The following is an 18295-nucleotide window of genomic DNA, read 5'->3' on the forward strand; positions in this document are numbered from 1 at the left end:
AAATAAATAACATTTAATCTCCGAAGTTTTCTGTGCTACTGTACCGCAAAGAAAAAGTTGAAGACACATTGTTAACGGTAACAATGCAACAAACTTTCAAAGTTTTTAATCGACTTAATTCGTAACGAATCCGCTTTTCATAACTCAGCAAATATCAATCCTGTAATTCAGCCCACACCAACTTTAGCGTTGCTGGTTCATCTAACTTCAGACAGCTATCGGTAAAGCACTGCATCAGTTCCACACCGATACTGGCACTCAAAAGTTTCAGAAAAAGAATTCATGTGGCATTAAATGCGATGACCGAGGTGACCAGGCAGGATGCGCATAATCTATGACAGCGACTTGGCCAATCCACCGGTGTCGTCTAAGATGTGGTCAAGAAAGGGAATATATCATAAATTACGAAGGATAAAAAAACGAGTATGCTAGAGATCATAGTGGAGATAAGAAAGTTGTTTTCAGGTCTCGTTGAATATCACAGTATATCAATACATACATATTTTTCTTTTTAATTTCGCAGAGGGTTGAACGATACTTTATTGACAGACACCTTTAAAAAAATTGACTTATGGAAGAAATTTACACACAAGTTTATTTTTTATCTCAAGAGAAAAATAGTGAACATTCAGCTTAAATAATTCGTAAGGCTAATGTTAAGTGTATTTAATAAAATTTCGGGGAAACTGAAATTAGAAGGAGGAAATTTCTCTGCGCTCAGAATGCACGTAAATTATTATTACAATCAAGTTCGTATACTTTCTTGGACATATTACAATCTCACCATACAGGAACCTTACATCACAGTTTCCGATAGAAATTTTGTTTTGGAGGAAGGGGAAATTGTTATTGTTGGTTCTATCGTGTACTGGCTTTTTATGACTTGCGACTGAGCTTTTTCATTGAAATAAATTCGGAAATCGTTATTTCCTTTATATGGTATTCATATGACTTTTTAACTAAAATTTATAAAATCATTCTAAGCAATAAGTATCCATGTTAAATTCATTCAAATTTAAAATTAATAAAAAAATTTCAATTTAAATGCATAGAAAAATAATCCCAAAAAATATTAATCAGCTTCCTTTAACTTTACAAAAGGATGAATCAGAAAAAAAAGTGACAATTAAAAAACGATTAAAATTTCAGAAAATTATCGCAATTGGATTATTGAATATGGTAGAGCTCAGTGAAGCTCTGTCACATTCAAATAATCCAATCCTTCATATAGGGCTTTCTGAGAGAAACTGTCTCCTATACATGTAACATTGCAAAGAAAACTTATGCATCCAGCCCATTCGATGTGATTCAAACCCACAAGCTAGGACCGATTATGCATATGAAATATATTTTAAAGTATACAGTTACTTAAAAGCAGTAAGTACCTAATAATAAATTTTGAAATACTTATAAATAAGGTGTGATATTTGAAGGTCTCCATAACAAAAATCATTGTTCTTTACTGAACCTTATGCAATTATGCTCTAATAAACTCAAAATTTGCATATCTCTATTTCTGTCGGTCTTTTAAGCCCGAGATTTTATTATTTATCTTGAAATATACACTACTGGCCACCGTAAATGCAACATCCTGAAAGAAGCATGCAAATAACATGAAATTTACAACATGCATTAGCGGAGGTGTGATATGCAAACGATTAGAATTTCAGCGCTGACGCATATCACGCGCGCCTGTGGCGCCACTTCAAAGCGCTATTTAAAGCTTGGAGTTTTTGACGATTTTAAGTTCGGCAATTGTGTTTTTCTTTTGGTTTTTTTCCAAAAAAAAAAAAAAAAAAAAAAAAGAGATCTTGTATGCCTCGTAGTAAACAGCGATCCGAGTTCGTCAGAGGAAGGATAGTGGCCTACCGAGAGTGTAGATTATCTTTCAGGGAAATCGGTAGTCATGTTGGACGAAACCAAACAACCGTAATGCGGATATGTGACCGTTGGATGCAGGAGGGTACGATGGACCGACGTGTTCGATCGCATCCACTTCACTACTTCAGGTGATGACAGGAACATTGTGCGCATAGCAGTGACGGATCGCTCAGTCACATCACGAACCATAGCACAGCACATTCAGTCTGTAACGCATCATTCAGTGTCCGCGCGTACCATTCGACGCCGTTTACAACAGAGTGATCTGTCCGCAAGACGTCCATTGCTTCGTCTACCCTTGACGCAGAACCACAGACCTCTCCGCTGCCAATGGTGCACGAAAGAAGGATGTGGACGGATTGTGTAAAGCCGTTATCACATTAGCTGTTTGTTGCCGGGACAAAACGTTTGTAGCAACAGTTCTGAGAAACGGCCTTTGGCGAAATAGGGTTACCATCTTCACTTGGCAAACAGGCTGAAAGCCAAACAAGAATCAGTTATCGCTCAGATTGGCGAAAGTGACGTTTCCTTTCAAGTGACATTCGCTTCTTCGTGTTGTTTTGTATCACTCACACGCTTTTCGTTTTAAACTTTATTGTTAGTAATGGAAGATAATAGAAAGGTGATTGCTATCAAGTTAATCACTTTGATCTCCACTCTGGCACTTCATGTAACAGATAAACACACTTCTGGTTATAGCAATCAATTACATCAGTAATAGCCAAATTCTGTATACACCTAAGAATAGTTTAAAAACATGTGCTGGATAAGTCTATTTATCACACATCGCTTATGTGTATTTTCTGTTGTCTGCATTTCAATGAAAATTTGATGGCTCACTGGAAAATTTGTGATCTGGTGAAAGCATTTTCTGACTAACATTATGGCTCATAATTACTGTTCTGTCCATTCAAATGACAAAAATTTATATGGCTGATATTTACCTCCTCACAGCCAGCAGATACTATTCAGCAAAATGAAGATCAAATAAAGCATATGAATACATGAGCAATCAAACATGTGCGAGTTGTTTACTGTCCAATAGAACACTCGGTAATATACCTAAAACACATTAATTATACCAACTCTAGAAATTAGGTGTTCACATCATGAGTTTGTTTTATGGTTTGGTTTATTGAGATTACAGCAAAGCACACTAGGGCTATCTGCCTAAGGGAAGGGATGCCTTCGGGGAGGACTTTCTAAGGGAAACTGGCTCGTATACACGTTACACATGGGGAAAACCACGAAAGCGTCCATGCAGCCAGCCCGTTCGCGGGATTCGAACCTCGGACTGAACTACCAGTGTTCAGCGACTTTACTGCTCGGCCGCTGGTGGGCTCAGTTGGTTTTATGTGATTACCGCAAAGCCTCGAGGGATAACAACAGGAGGGATCCCTTTGTAGAAGATTTTTTAAAACTGGCTCGTATACCAGTTACAAATGGGGCAAACCAAGGAAACGTCGTGTAGTCAGCCCGTTCGCGGCATTCTAACCTGAGACAGAACTACCAGTGTTCAACGACGCTTCGGCCACTAGTAGGCCCGTGCACATAATTGGAAAGTGCAATTCATTATGTAAACAGACATGAAGGTGATAATCAGTTGTGCGCTGTTTTAAGTAATCAAATGTTATAAATGCACAGCTGTTACATTTCTTATTATTTATTAGTCATGTTTTTATTACGTAGATCATACGTATGATATAATTATGAATTAACCCAATAACAAAATGTGTACACTCTTTAGTACTCAAATACTCATCAATTATTTTTCAACTGATTATTACATACCCATAATAATTTGCAAAGAACTGATAACTATAGTTGCTGCCAATTACATAATCGTTATCTGAATTAAAAGTAACTTCAAATAAACTTCTTGGCAATGTTCATTTTTGTATTCATACATACATATATATATACACATCTAATAAGTCATATATTTACATACAGATAGAGAGATGCAATGTTTTAGAAGTTGTTAATATATATTTATTAGTATTAATGTAATGAATAAGATTTATATTAATGAATGTATATACAAATGTTTTTCATCATGCATAATAATAAATCCATAAATTTTCAATGTTTCAATATGTAGCATTTACAATAAAAGTATAGTTTCTAATGTATTTATAATTCAAAAAGTATTTCATTAATAACATGAAAGTAATAGACAAATTTAATGAGTATTCTCATTATTACATAAGCTATGCTTTTATTTTTTATGCATCTTTTATGCTGTTTAAAATGTGTCACTGATTATGCAGTTCCGCGCATATACAAACGGATTTTAAAAAATTATTCAAATTTAAGAAATAAAATTCTATTATATAACAGTGTTATAATACACGATCAGCACGAAATACGACAAATTTGGCGAACTTTTGGCTACGAACAATTTGTAAACAAATCCGAAATGCAAGAACGTCGTAAAATACTGTCAACTCTGAAATTTCCACGATTATATATTTAATGAACATATACACATTTAAAAAATGACTCGGACAGTTGTATTACAACAAAACAGCAATAATTAAATCGGCCTCTATTTCCACCGTCCATCACTTCACAGTGAGAGCCATCGCCATATTGAAAGTTACCCGTGATCCTTCAGAAGCTGACCTTTTGTCTGATTGGTTGAACGTTCGAGGAACACGTCTCCAGCAGGAACATTTTGGGAAAAGTTTTAAAATGTTGCTCGTAGCCGGGACATGTTCCTCCTAGCTAGACGAAACATTTCTCGGAAGCCTGCCGCTTAAAGCCGTACTACTAGAATCTCGTTTCTCGGAATTGTCCCGGGTAAGCGCGCGCGTCTATAGATGTGATAACAGCATAAGGTGAATACGAGCCAGATTTCCTCAGAAAGTAATCGACAAAGAGATCCCTCCTCTTTGCTAAGTAGCCCTTGTGTGTTCTGCCATATTCAAAAACCTACCTAACCAGAAACTATAGAATGGCACTTACATCAGGGAATATAAATTTTGTTAACACATACGAGATACTGCAAGACTTTAATTCTACTGCCCATCTAATATTCAGTCACAAAGTGATGTTTCATTTGTGCAGAATGATAAACTATCAAGTTTCTGTATATGGTGCATAGAAAATTATCACATTATTATCAAACAGAAACTAAATTCCCTTAAACTGAATGTCTTCTGCACCATTTCACAAAAGTATACAGTGTGTGCTTAACTTCCTGTTTGAGAGACTGATGAATATGTTATATCTTGATGTGCTGCAGTTGCGGTTATTTCCTTAAATAAAAGGAGCCTCAGACAATTTGCTCTACTTCTGTGGCAGAGACAGATACACCTGTATCTGATAAACATCCCAACTGTTGCACTGGTCAAGAAAGTCTTCCAATTGTATGTCCAGTGACTAGTTTTCTCTGGAGGTATGTTAAAGCCAATATTTATAATTCAACATTGCTGCTTTAGTGACCATGAGAGGATAATGTTAAAATGCATGTGAGCAGAGTACTTCATGAGCTTGAATCATGTAATAAGAAGAGCATATATCAAACATTTATACTGTTATGATTAGAACTGGTAAGATTTTTACTTCAATCAGAGTAACGTTCACTTTTGTATTTGCTTTACTTTTGTGCTACCAAGTACTGTTTTGAAACCCGAGGAATCATTTGTAAGTCTTTTCCATGTCAGTGAGAATATATCTGCCAAGATAACATTTAAAATGCTATAGACATAACTGATTTTGATTTTTAAATGGGAGTAATAGTTGAAAAATATATTATGATACTTTATTACTCAATCCTATTTTTGGAATTAAAAAATATAGTTAATTAATTTCACCTCAAAGTGAGGTTTACTGTGTTTCTTGAAGAATACCTTCGATTATGTAAAAGGTTTGTTATTACTTTCTTTCTCTTTTCTCATAAATAAAAATGCAGGATCAACTTTCAGATGACTATATTATATTTCAAACAATGAAGTCTACTTTCTTTTTAAACATTTCTAATATAATTTGGAGAATTTTCCCCTCTTAAATAAAGGATAAAAGCAAATAAAGTCATCTACAACATACCAAAGGATCAGAACATGAGATAAAAGAAAAACAGTATTTAATGAATGGTAAAATATTTTACAGCTTTGTGATCATGTCATATGCTTTAGCACACTTATTACATACAAATGCATATCTTTACAGATGACTGGTAGCCCTGATTTATAAAAGCCTAGAGGCTGTGAATATAGCTACAAAAGAACTAATACTTTGCACAGTTCAATAAACAATCTGTCCTTAAAAATAATAACCTCTTTCATATGCTGCAAGCATAAGACTTCAGTTAAACACAGCATTCAAAGCCATACTAATTATAACTGCTTTAGATTTCTTTTAAACTATAATAACAAAATATAATTATGGTAATATATGAAATTAGATGAAATAAAAATTATTTGTGAAACATTTACTTCATAGAATATGGCTCTTCAGTTCAAAATAATAAAGGTTTTAAATTTGTGAAGTATTTCATTGTTTTGAGTGGCACAAAATATTGATTTAAAATAAAATCTGCTATTGCTTTTTCTCCTCAAATTAAAATGGTAAAAATTCTTTTCTACATTTATTTTAAAATTATCCCTTAGTTTTCATAATAAAACAACAAAAATTTTAAATAGTTTATGAATTATGTTTTATTCTATTTTCAAATCCTTCATAGGTTCCAGTTAGGAGAAGGGACAGTTCTCTTAAAACTCTCAACTTTTTATATGCTAGAGTAATTCTAATATTTAGAACAATTTGATTCTAATTTAAAATATTATGTGCTTTCATAAATTAAAGTAACATAGTAACATAGATATTAATGTATTCATTATTCCCTTAATACATGAGAATAATGAATATTCTAAAATAAGAAGAGTAAATGAATAATGCAAACATATTAAATTTATTTGCATTTTTTTCATATGTAAAACAGTTCTTTTCTTCATTGCACTTTTTAACCATCAGAATAATGAAACTTGCCATAGTTTATAAGGATGCTAACTACAATATAAAAATTCTAATCATTGACAAAGTCACTCAGATTATACTTTGATATAATTAACACACAACTGATAACAGTTTGAATAAACTCCGAAGATATTAGAACTAAGGTGGCACAAAATCAAACTGTAGAACTGTACAGGTTTTCAAAAAAACATATTAATAAAAATTAAACAGAAATTCAGTTTTTGATAGCTAAAGAGATTTTACCCTGAAAATCATTATTTAATTTGTAGGCAATGTAATAAAAGCAGAAACAGAAAACAAGTAAAGATGATTCCAGAAAAATATCTGAAACCTGACTCTCTCCACATTAATGATTTTGAAATGGTTAGAGAGCTAAACATTAAAAAGGAATAAAGATCCAAAACCGATATCTCTAGCACAACAAGGAGTAATTTCCATCCTTTTAAAAAGAGTGCTCTACCTTCAGTTTTCACTCATACTGGCATGACAGATGCAATGAAAAAATAACAAAAAAATACTTGTGTTTTAGGTAACATTTCACGCAATGAAACCATATGAAAATTAAATTAAAAAAATATTTATTCTTCATAGTAACTGAATATGATTTAACTTAACACATGGATTAGAATTCAATTCACCTTTAATGTAATATATTCCATTCTTGCATAAAATGTGGTCAAATGCTCATTTACCTTTAAACATTTAGCTAAAGCTTCTGAAGCCACGCAGAATGAGGCAGATCTCATACATCACACAAACCCATAATGCAATGAAATATATTGGTTGTAAGAATTTGTATTATATCCGATCTAAGGCATATTTGCCTAATCTCAAATTAATAAAATTTTAGACGTCTATATGAAGAAAAATTCACTACTGCAAGGATTACATACATCTGAGCAATTTCTTCCATACTTATACTGCTCATTCAAATGTATAAAGACATTAAAATGTATAATGCATTTCTTTAAATATGAAAAATCTAATTGCCTCCATAATGTAAATCATTCAATGCTGAAGAGTCATTCCTTCATATGGTTATTCAATGCAGTAGAATTAAACAAGCTTCCACTGTGCCCAAAAACACTGTCATTAAAAAGGAATTTTAAATCCACATGATTTAAAATTCACAAATCATAACTCTATTCAAATTATGTAGCAAATATAGTTAAAACACAGATCTAAAGAATTTTTAATGCATATCGTCAATACTTAAATGTCAAAAATTACTTAGTTAGTCTTATTAGAGAAAAAATAAACACAAACCTATTTATAACTCTGCTTTGCTTTAGCTAAGAATATATATATATATATATATGCCCTAATATTCCTCTTATTAACAACAAAGTATACAAAAATGGAAAAGATGCACCATCTCTCAAAAGCATGTGCAATTTAAAGAGTGCTTGTTGCATAAGTTCAAAATTTTTCTACATCCAACAGTTATTTACACTTAAACGGTCTTAAATGTACATAGCAGATAAATGTGAAAAGCACCTTTCTATAGGCAAAATACTCTTTCAGCAGCATTTTCTAGAATATGCTGTAATAGTAAATAACAAATAAATGTGCAAGCAAGAAAAAATAAGTTTAGAACTCTGTTATGTGCTAAGGAATGCTGTAAAATACAATGAGTGGTAATCCAATAAAAAACCACAGTAAATTGATCTAGTACTGCAGTAACTGTATAAAAAATCCATCATGCATTCATACATAAAATATATATGTAAAACAGCCCATTAAGTACATACTTTATATACAATTATTTGATATCCATCACTGATTGCAACATTTTTGCTTTAAATATTACATATAAAACTATTTGCTTCAGTATGCAGTCAGGCTAAAATCTGAAATATATCTAATTACATTTTACAGAGTTTAAATGTAATATATTGGAAGTAAAATACAACCTATTAAATGCTACCTAATTGAAATATCTTTGAAAAAAGTTATAGGAATGTTTTTCACATTTCCATTTTATATTCAATTACAATAAGGTAAGTAAATTTGTATAATTTATTTAAATACAATAAATTCCAATGTTATACAATCAACTTCCAATTAACCGGGGATTTATTAACTGGGTTACAGATTACCTGAACCTTAGCTAAAAATAAGGACAGTTTGTTTATTGCAGAATGATGAAAACCTGCTATCTCAAACAATCAAAGTAATGCAAAATTTTTGCAAGAAATACAGAAAGGAGAAGGAAATACTTGAGATAATAGCAGTGATAGCAGATTATATCACATTAACTTAAGAATTATGATTATTAATAATGCATAGTATAGAGCCATTAATCTTCTGTTTTTCAATGATTCCTAGAAGACTATGAAAATAAAAACATAGTTATTTCTGTTTTGAAGTGTGTTCTTGAATCTTAAATTTTGATTAAATTTGCATAGAACTTATTCTTTAAATTAAACTGCTGAAAATTACTACAAATAATTTTTTGCACTATTTTTCTGTTAACAACAGCATGAACTGCTAAATTTTCCTGTACTTTTTTGGGTTAATCATCATTTTGGGTTAACCGTAAGTTTTGTCCCTGGTTAGTTAGTAGTCTTCTGTAAAATTATTTGCAATTACATATTAGCAAGACTCATTATACAAAAAATGTTAATGCACAAAACATTATACACGCAATACACAACAAAATTATCAAAAAACAATATTCATTTTGTACAGAATTGCTTGAAAATAAAATTTATAACAGCAAAATATATATTAAGGTATCTTTTAAATATTTTTAATATTTTCTACATTTACCATTGTCTGCACCTTAAGTCCAGTAAAATTATCTCTGATTTGCTTTTTTTCTTCTGGCAATACATTATTTCATTTACATCAATATCAAAGAATCACATTTTTACATGTCAAATTAAAGCAATAAAATATTAGGCATAAATTTTAATTTAAGTTCCAATAACTAAACAAAACAATTACATTCCAAAGATACTGTCAAAAGTTTCACACAATACACATACTTAATCATTTTAAACAAATGAATTTATGTTTGACAGATACTTCTAGATTCTTCAAATCTTATCTTTCTTAATATCATAACTGTACTTAGTATTTAATGTCCCAGTAAAGTAAATTTTAAAGTGCCATTACAAAATAAGAGCTATAAACAAGCTGTATAAATATTACTTCTATATTATTTCAAATTTTCTTTCATTACAATTATTATAATTCAAGTTAAATTCCCCCCCCCAATTAATTCTAGTTAGGTATTCACATTTTGTTCCCAGCCAATTTTTACATTTGACAATATTTATGAAATCAAAACTAATCAATGGTAATTGTATTTAACACTTAATCTTTTCTTCCTTACTCCTTCAGAAATAATTATTCAAATTAATCAATGATTAAGTTTTTAATATCGAGTTCAATAAATTTCAGTTTAAATATTTATTTTGCACTTAATTATCTCTAATATGTATAACATATTTGAATCAAAAAAAGTCATCAAGAAACACATAAAACACTTTTGTTATTACTTGCTGATTCCATTTGTAAAACTTAAACATCTATGACATAAAATTTAGACACATCAGCTTACTTTCCAATTTAAAGTCATGTTCTGTGTATTTGATACTTTTTGATCAAGTTCTTTAAGAACGGATAATTATTTTAGTTAAGATGCATTAAAAAATGAAAATGTGAAATATCTATAAACTTTAAAATATAACATGATTTACATAAAAACATTATTAGTACAACACTAAACAGGATAAAATGTTCAGAAAATTTCCTCTTCAATACTTATGTGATATTAGAGTAGGATTTTCAAAATCGTGATCTACTTAAAAATGGACTACACAGTAAATCCTTGCTGAAAGCAGATTTGTGGCACATGATTTTGTGTATATGTGTTATCTTATTTGTCTCCATTTAATCTGCCCAGTACAAGAATTTCAATTATATGCGGTATGCTGCAGAAAACAAAATGAGTCAAATGCCTGCGCTGTGACAGTCCTCTTAATGACTGATTTGAAGACTCACTCAAACATTGCTTAGAACAGCAAAACCTGAGTTTTAAAAATATCCTAATCATAATACACGATAATGAGTTTTAAAAATATCCTAATCATAATACACGATAACAGTGTTGAAGCCCTCACAACACCACAACAAAATGTAAAGGTTTTATTCCTTCCACTGAATATCACTTCCTCAATTAAACCAATGATCATAAAACATTCAGAGTATATTATGTCAGGCATGTTTACATCTCTGTAAATAAAGCACTAGACAAAGGAAAGCACAACACAATAATGGCATTCTGAAAGCAATTCAACATAAGACACTGCACAGAAATGATTAAACTTTTACTCAACAAGTGAAGAATGCTTGCTGGCATCAACTCCCGACAGAAGTTGCCAACAATTTTAAAGGACTCCCAGCAACTGAAAATTAAGCCAAGGAAATTGTACAAATTGCAGAAGCAATAGGCAGCAAATGATTTTCAGAAACAGAAGAGAATCTAAGAATTAATCGAAAATGATGATCATGAAATGGCAAATGAAGAATAATCTTATAATATTGAAACAAAAACAGTGATATTGATGACGATAAAGAATCTTTAACTACAACAAGTTATATGAATTGTTAAAAAAAGCACTGAAAGTGTCTGATTTTGTAATGGAGATAGACCCACGTGAAGAAATGAGAGGATACTTTATAAGAGGTATTGAAAAACTTTGCATTCTTTACTGCAAAATGTTTAACGAGTTGCATCAGACATTTTCCTCAGCAAAAATATCAGTTATTAAAAAATATTTGTTTCACATATTTTTTTAAAGCAGTAACAGAAATCTTTTCATTTTACTTATGTTTCATTTTTTTCTTTTAATTTTAATAATTTTTAGTTTCTATAAATTATATACATTTTCTTAGTCTGAATTACATCTAATCTACTTTTTCCACAGAAAGTTAACTTTGTGGAATACGATTTTCCCGTATGTGCGATGTGTTAATGATGTAACCCATGCATTCAGCTAACATTTACTGTAATTCATTTTAATATTAAAATTATTTTAGCTAACATTTACTGTAATTCATTTTTAATATTTAAAAATATTATCAATATTTTCATTACTGAAACTATGTTCTAAGAAATAATCAGAAATGCATAACAAACACTTCTTTAAGTTTACAGAATATTATGAAAATAATTCTATCCATGAATCAATCTCATTAGTTCTTTTAACTTTACTTATACTTTTATAGTATATGTAAAGTTAAAAGAGTAATTTTTATGCTGTAAAATTTGAAGAGCAAAATGGAACAGGGAATTTTAAATTAAATAACATTTATGCAACTGTCATACAAATATTTTACTTATAGAACAAAATTTTGTCAGCACTGCTTGATTCCAGTTCACATGAACCATTTAGAATGACTTAAAGGAGGAGAGTTAAAAAAAAATTCTATCATTTAACTACACACTTAATATTTACTTAGAGAACATCCTTTAGTCACAACATGTATTTCATAAAATAATAAATAAAATTTTCATCATTATCTTCCTTTTAAAGAAGTTTTGATTTTCAAAATGATTAATATACATGAAAAACAATGACATATCCCAGGAAGTCATCAAATATATTATCAGATTAACATTTACCCCCCCCCCAAAAATATCCTTTACTCAAAATTTAATTTATAATTGTTATTTTCTGTCAAAAGATTTTCACTCTATTTTAGTTACATTTATCACACAGCAGAAGATTAATTCAATATGAAAATAAGGGAGTCATTATTAATATTCCAAAAAATGATTAATTAATGTGAATATCAACAGTTAGATTAACAGTTTCTTACAAAATTTGAATCATAGTTTTGAAACCATGAGGTAATTTTAAAAATACTTTTTTTTCATGAAAACTGTGTTTGAATGCTTCTTTTAAAGCCTCTCAAAATTCTAAATTCTCTGCTTCACAAAAAAGCTTTATTTTCACAGCAACACATATGTATGAAATGAGATTTAATTTAAGCAAAATTTAAATAAAATTTTAAAAATTACATATAAGGAATTTATGTGCTTGTTCTTTAGAATTCAAATCAAGTATAAATAAATGCTTGAATAAAGTCATAATCTTAAGACCCATGCCGAAATCATTCTATCTACCGAAACAGTATTATAACTTTGATTACAACATAACATATTTACATCATTAACACTCACCAGGTTTATGATATAAACCTAAAATATTCAAGAATGCATTACATTAATTGTAATTCAGCTCAAAAACCTGCTAAAATTTCAACTTAAAAAATGGGAGCACAAGCCCAAATACTTTGTTTAGACCTTCTTTTTATTAATTTAGAAGTCAAACAACAAAAAGTTTTCTTACCTTCTTTTTAGTTATTGACGTTATTTTAAAATTTTACTACATTATGCATTTAAATGCAACAAACTACTTAAAATATAAATAAATGTTTCTCATAATTCTATAGCTGCGATAAAAGTAAGAATATATTATACAAGTTACTTTGTGCATACCAATAACATTTTAAAATTATACTCAAGCAGCTTCTTAGCAATCACTGTTTATATATAAATCAGGAAACCGATGCTGTTTGAAAAGGATGTTCTACAATGATTATAAATAAAACTTATCCAAAATGCAACATATAAGTAAACTGAGAGAGCAACAATATCTACAACATTTCAAAGGAAAGTGAGAAATTATTTTCATATGTATGCTATTTTTATTTTCAAACATTACATTTTAATAATACTTACTTTAACTTCTCAATAGGCAATACTCACACTGATGTTTTTATCTGTTATATATTTAGTATCTGGATACTTTTTTATTTAAAGTAAAGTACAGGAATGTTTCTAATACCAATATAAAACTTTTTAGCTTAATGGAAGGGGCACACAGTATGCTTTATTTTTTTAGAATATTTATTTAAAAGATAACTCAGTTTGGAATTCATTTATTACCCCCATTATAGAAGAGATGAGTCCTATTATTACACTCCAATGTAATACTTTTTTTATCAATGCATACTTCGCACTGACACATCATAAAGAATATATAAAAGGTCCTTGCATCAATTATTATTCTGAAGGAAACAACTATTTTGCATATTTCAGTAAATCTGTTTCACAGATTTTAAAACTTTCATTTCATAAAAAGACAAACATAATACAAAGATGATTTTAACATTTATACAATAAATAAATATTTTTCTGCATTTTCTCTCATCTTATTCAACCTGGATAGAGCATTTTCTGATGTATTTCAACAATATTTTTATATATATGACATAGAAAACACTCATTTACCAGATGTATAATAAAATGTCCTTGAATAATAGGGTGATCTAAAATCGGCAATACATATTCTGCACTGTGATGCAAATTGGTACACATTGCATAGTCACAGGATTTCTTCCATGGTAAGGTACTTGGGTGCTGTACATCTAAAAATAAATTCATTATGTTAAAATGATCAAATATAGAAAAATGCAGTTTACTATAGATATATATATATATTCTTTATTCAAAAGATTTTACCCAATCTGAGTTTTCTCTAACTCAAAATTACTTTCTATGGCGAAAAATATCTTGGAGATGGGGGGGGGAGCTGTTGTAAATAGGAATGAAGTTTTTCGCTTGTAGCTCTAAGTACAACCCTGTTAAGACAACCCTACCAATTCTATATAAAGAAATGCCATTACAATCCAAAAGTCTATCTGAATAAAAATTATGTCAACTAGTGTAGCCTAAAATAATGAAAACATCTTACAGCTCAAAATTAAATAATTGTAGTCTGAAAATTATCTAAGCATATGAAAAAATGTATCATAATGATTTATACATGCCTTAGTTTGACCTTATCAAATATATAACATTTATGATAACATAAAGTTGGGGAAAAAATTGTCCTACTTAAAGATTCAGCTATTCTTTCAGGGAATGAATGAATGAATGAGTATGGAGAAACAGTTACCTTCGTTTTGAATCAGGATATTCTTGCTATATATACAAACTTATAAATAACATTATCTTGAATTCTGAGTGTAACTCAATATTTTAGTGGCGTAAAAATGAAAATTAATAAACTTTGTGAAGGACTGGACCAGTGAGACTCAATAACCTTATTCATAAGTCATAAATTTCAAATAATCCTATAAATAGAAAAAGAATTTAATAAATGTTGAAACCAAAACACTTCAAATAAGCAATACCCAAATTAAAAAAATTAATGAAATTAAATGGGAAAAAACATAATAGAAGAGGAATTCAGTCAACTTCATTGCCATTTCATCAGGAGAAGGAACACTGAAATCAGTTGAAATCTCTCTTCCACAAAAATCCTTGCCTTTCTGTATCCAGAGTTAGCCTATGAACCATTTCAATATATTTCAATTACAATAGTTCATCCAAAAATTCTGGCCCCTCCCCAACAAAGCACGGAAAAAAACAAAGTAAATTCTAATCAAAATTTTTACCTTTACATAGAGACACTTTATTCAAAGAATTGAAAATGTAAATGAAATAATAAAATATTTTAGTGAAAAATTCAAATCAAAATTTTACTAAAACAAAGAGAATTTATCCAGAGAATTGAAAACATTAAGTAAAATTATAAAAAACTTGAGTGAAAAGACTTAATCTAAATCGAATTGAAATAAAAAATTTTAAATCTTTTAGATTATTTTTGAGAATTTTAATAAGGAGCAAAATTTCACGTTGTAGATCTATTGTATCTGTGCAGATATTTTTAATTCGTTGTATTTGATTTATTATTGTATTGTTAATTACTTTTTTGGATATGTTGGAATTCCAATTTATTAATTTGTTAGTATTGAAATTGAAGTTTCTTGTTTTGTCAAAAAGTAAAATTTTTTGTAGGTAATGATTTGAAGATCTAGATAGTCTTTGCTTTTTTGTGAAATATTAGTTTTATTAAGTGTAAGACAATTTAGATAAACCTCAGAGTGTTCAATTTTATTAAAATTATTAATTGTAATAAGATCATCAATATACCTGTAAGTGTGCTTGTAGTAATTTAACTCTTGTAGTTGTAGATTTTTTTGGAAGTTAAATTCTTTGATAAATAAAAAGATATTACAGAGCGAGGTACTGTAATGTGAGCCCATTGGCAGACCTCTGACTTGTTTAAAAAGTTGATTTTGAAATTTGATGTAGTTATGAAAAAGTGTGCATTTTAAGTAGGTTTTCCATTTGCTAAGAGTCATAATTGTGAGCATATCAGGGAAGAGTTTAGACAGATCTAGTAGACTAGTATAGATTTCTTCCAGAGATTTCTTCTATTTTCTTTCTTCTCTTTTGTAATTTTCTAATGTTTATTTCAACTACTTTGAATTCTATTTCATAATAACAATTTCCAATGTTTAATTTTTACAAATAATATTGAACTCAAATGCATAAACACGAGGGTGTCGGGGGACGATTACTCGAGCATTATCAAATTTTACTGCAGAAATTGCTTTTCACTCAAAATTGAATTAGCTAAAATGCTTAATAGGAATGAGTTCTTTGGATATCAGCATTGGTTCTTAATCCCTTCTATTCACGGAAATATTTGGCCTGACTTGAATTGCCGGTTTGGCTTCGCCTTATTGCTCGAGTAAAGGACGAAACACCTTCGTATTTATTTCTTAATTATTGTTCATTGAACGGGAGTTGGTTTGTTCCCCTTGAAAAGTCAACTAATTTCCGATCAATGACAATGATTACGTGCATTTAACTTAATTATTGACTTTAATTTATTCCTTTTACAATTGAAATTTGTTATTCATGATTTTATTCCAGTCCCTGTTAAACATTCTTAACAATTTACATTAAAGTTACTTCAAAACATCTTTCAAAATAGAACTTACTAAGTATGGATTCACTATTTTAAGATAATACTACTATAATTAAACTTGGGAGATAATATAATCAATATTATTTAGTAAATATATATATATATAATAAGTTTGCACTTCAGTTACATACTGTGTATTTAGGTAACCAATGCTCAAGTGTGTAGCTAAACTGTCAGGAAACAATAGGAATTTTATTCTAAAATACAGAGAAAAATATGTACTGCATAAAGATTTATTTTTGAGCCCCCAATGACTCCTTCATAGTGTATTATATGGAAACCATGACAATTAAAATAAGTATGCCTGTGCAACAGCTTACCAGCTTGTATGACATGACTGTTGCCCAATGATCACAAGCATGCATGGCAGATGATATGTCAAAAACATCTTTTCACCTATTAAATTGTGGCAGAAAGATAAGTCCTGAATGCACCATAATGAACCAGAGAGTAGAAAACAACTGATACTGTGGAAGCACCGTTATCTCCAACTTTTCTCAAAATACTCAAGCCACACTGGTGCATTTTGAAGAAAAAAGAGTACAATTCCGAGTAGCAATCAATACAGCAGCATGCGAGAAAATAACTACAGCCTGCAATATGGTTGAACAGCCAGGGACTTCTTTCTGTAGAAGTAATATTTTTACGTTAACACCCTCCTCCAGTTGGCTACAAAGTCAGTGGCTATATGCTCTGAAACATGAATTGCTGAGACAATGTCTTATTACAAATAAAAATTGGCACCATCAGATTTTCAACAGAAAGGACAATTCAGATGGCAGAGACATAATTGAGATAATGCAAATTTAGTTAAATGTAACATCTAAAAGCTTTTTCTCAACAGCATCTTCAAGTTTGTGGATAGCATGTTGTCAAGTAAAAGAACTGCATTCAAAATGAAACCTAATAATTTTTTAATATACCTTCTAAAATATTTAATATAAAATTCCTATTATTTACTGAATTTTCAACATGCAGAACTTGAAATAAGAAACTACTGGAGAGAAACAGGTTACCCTGTAAAGATCAAACTAAAATTTTCAAGCCTATAGCCAGCTGAAGATGTAAACCGGTCTTTTATACACATCAGAATTTAAATCTTATATTTTCATGCATAGTTTATTTATTTATTTATTTACTACTTTAAATCTATTAATGCTATAAAGTACAATAATAACAGTGATCACAGAAAAACTCAAATATCAAATCCTAAGGAAATTAGTCTAAAACGATTAACAAAACAGTAATCAAAACTCTGGCCTTTCAGAATAAAAATAGCAAGCTCATTACTTACATAATAAAAGTAATATTCAGTGCATTGACCTTTTAGGAGGAAGATTTGTTTCACATTTCAGTCTTCCAATTTTCATGTTAATATTTCCTACTGTGGTCTAGAAAATGTTTTAAAAAAATAAAGTTATGTTTGATACTCAGCTTAGAAAAACAGCTTAAAAGAGTTATACACATGAAAAAAAGTATTTGAATAAATATTAACCTATACAGTATCAGGCCTACTTATCATAACTAATTTTCAAAATTAATTTAACCACAGTATAAAATATAGAAAACGTGAA

General features: G+C 29.8%; 1 protein-coding gene across 1 annotated transcript in view; it reads right to left on the reverse strand.

The window, feature by feature from the left end:
• Positions 1–5951: 5951 nt before the first annotated feature.
• The window catches only part of LOC118197453 (multiple PDZ domain protein-like), a 181413-nt gene continuing 169069 nt past the window's right edge, over positions 5952–18295 (reverse strand). Inside the window, exons 34-35 of the mRNA XM_085820229.1 lie at positions 18016–18112; positions 5952–14307 (exon numbers count right to left, since the gene is read on the reverse strand). Of these exons, the coding sequence (XP_085676355.1) occupies positions 18032–18112 (81 nt within the window). The 3' untranslated portion in view covers positions 5952–14307; positions 18016–18031. The remainder of the gene's footprint in view (positions 14308–18015; positions 18113–18295) is intronic.

This window comes from Stegodyphus dumicola, chromosome 7 (assembly GCF_044657685.1).
Source record: "Stegodyphus dumicola isolate Sdum_Otavi_A_Nest chromosome 7, ASM4465768v1".
Classification (NCBI taxonomy): Eukaryota; Metazoa; Arthropoda; class Arachnida; order Araneae; family Eresidae; genus Stegodyphus; species Stegodyphus dumicola.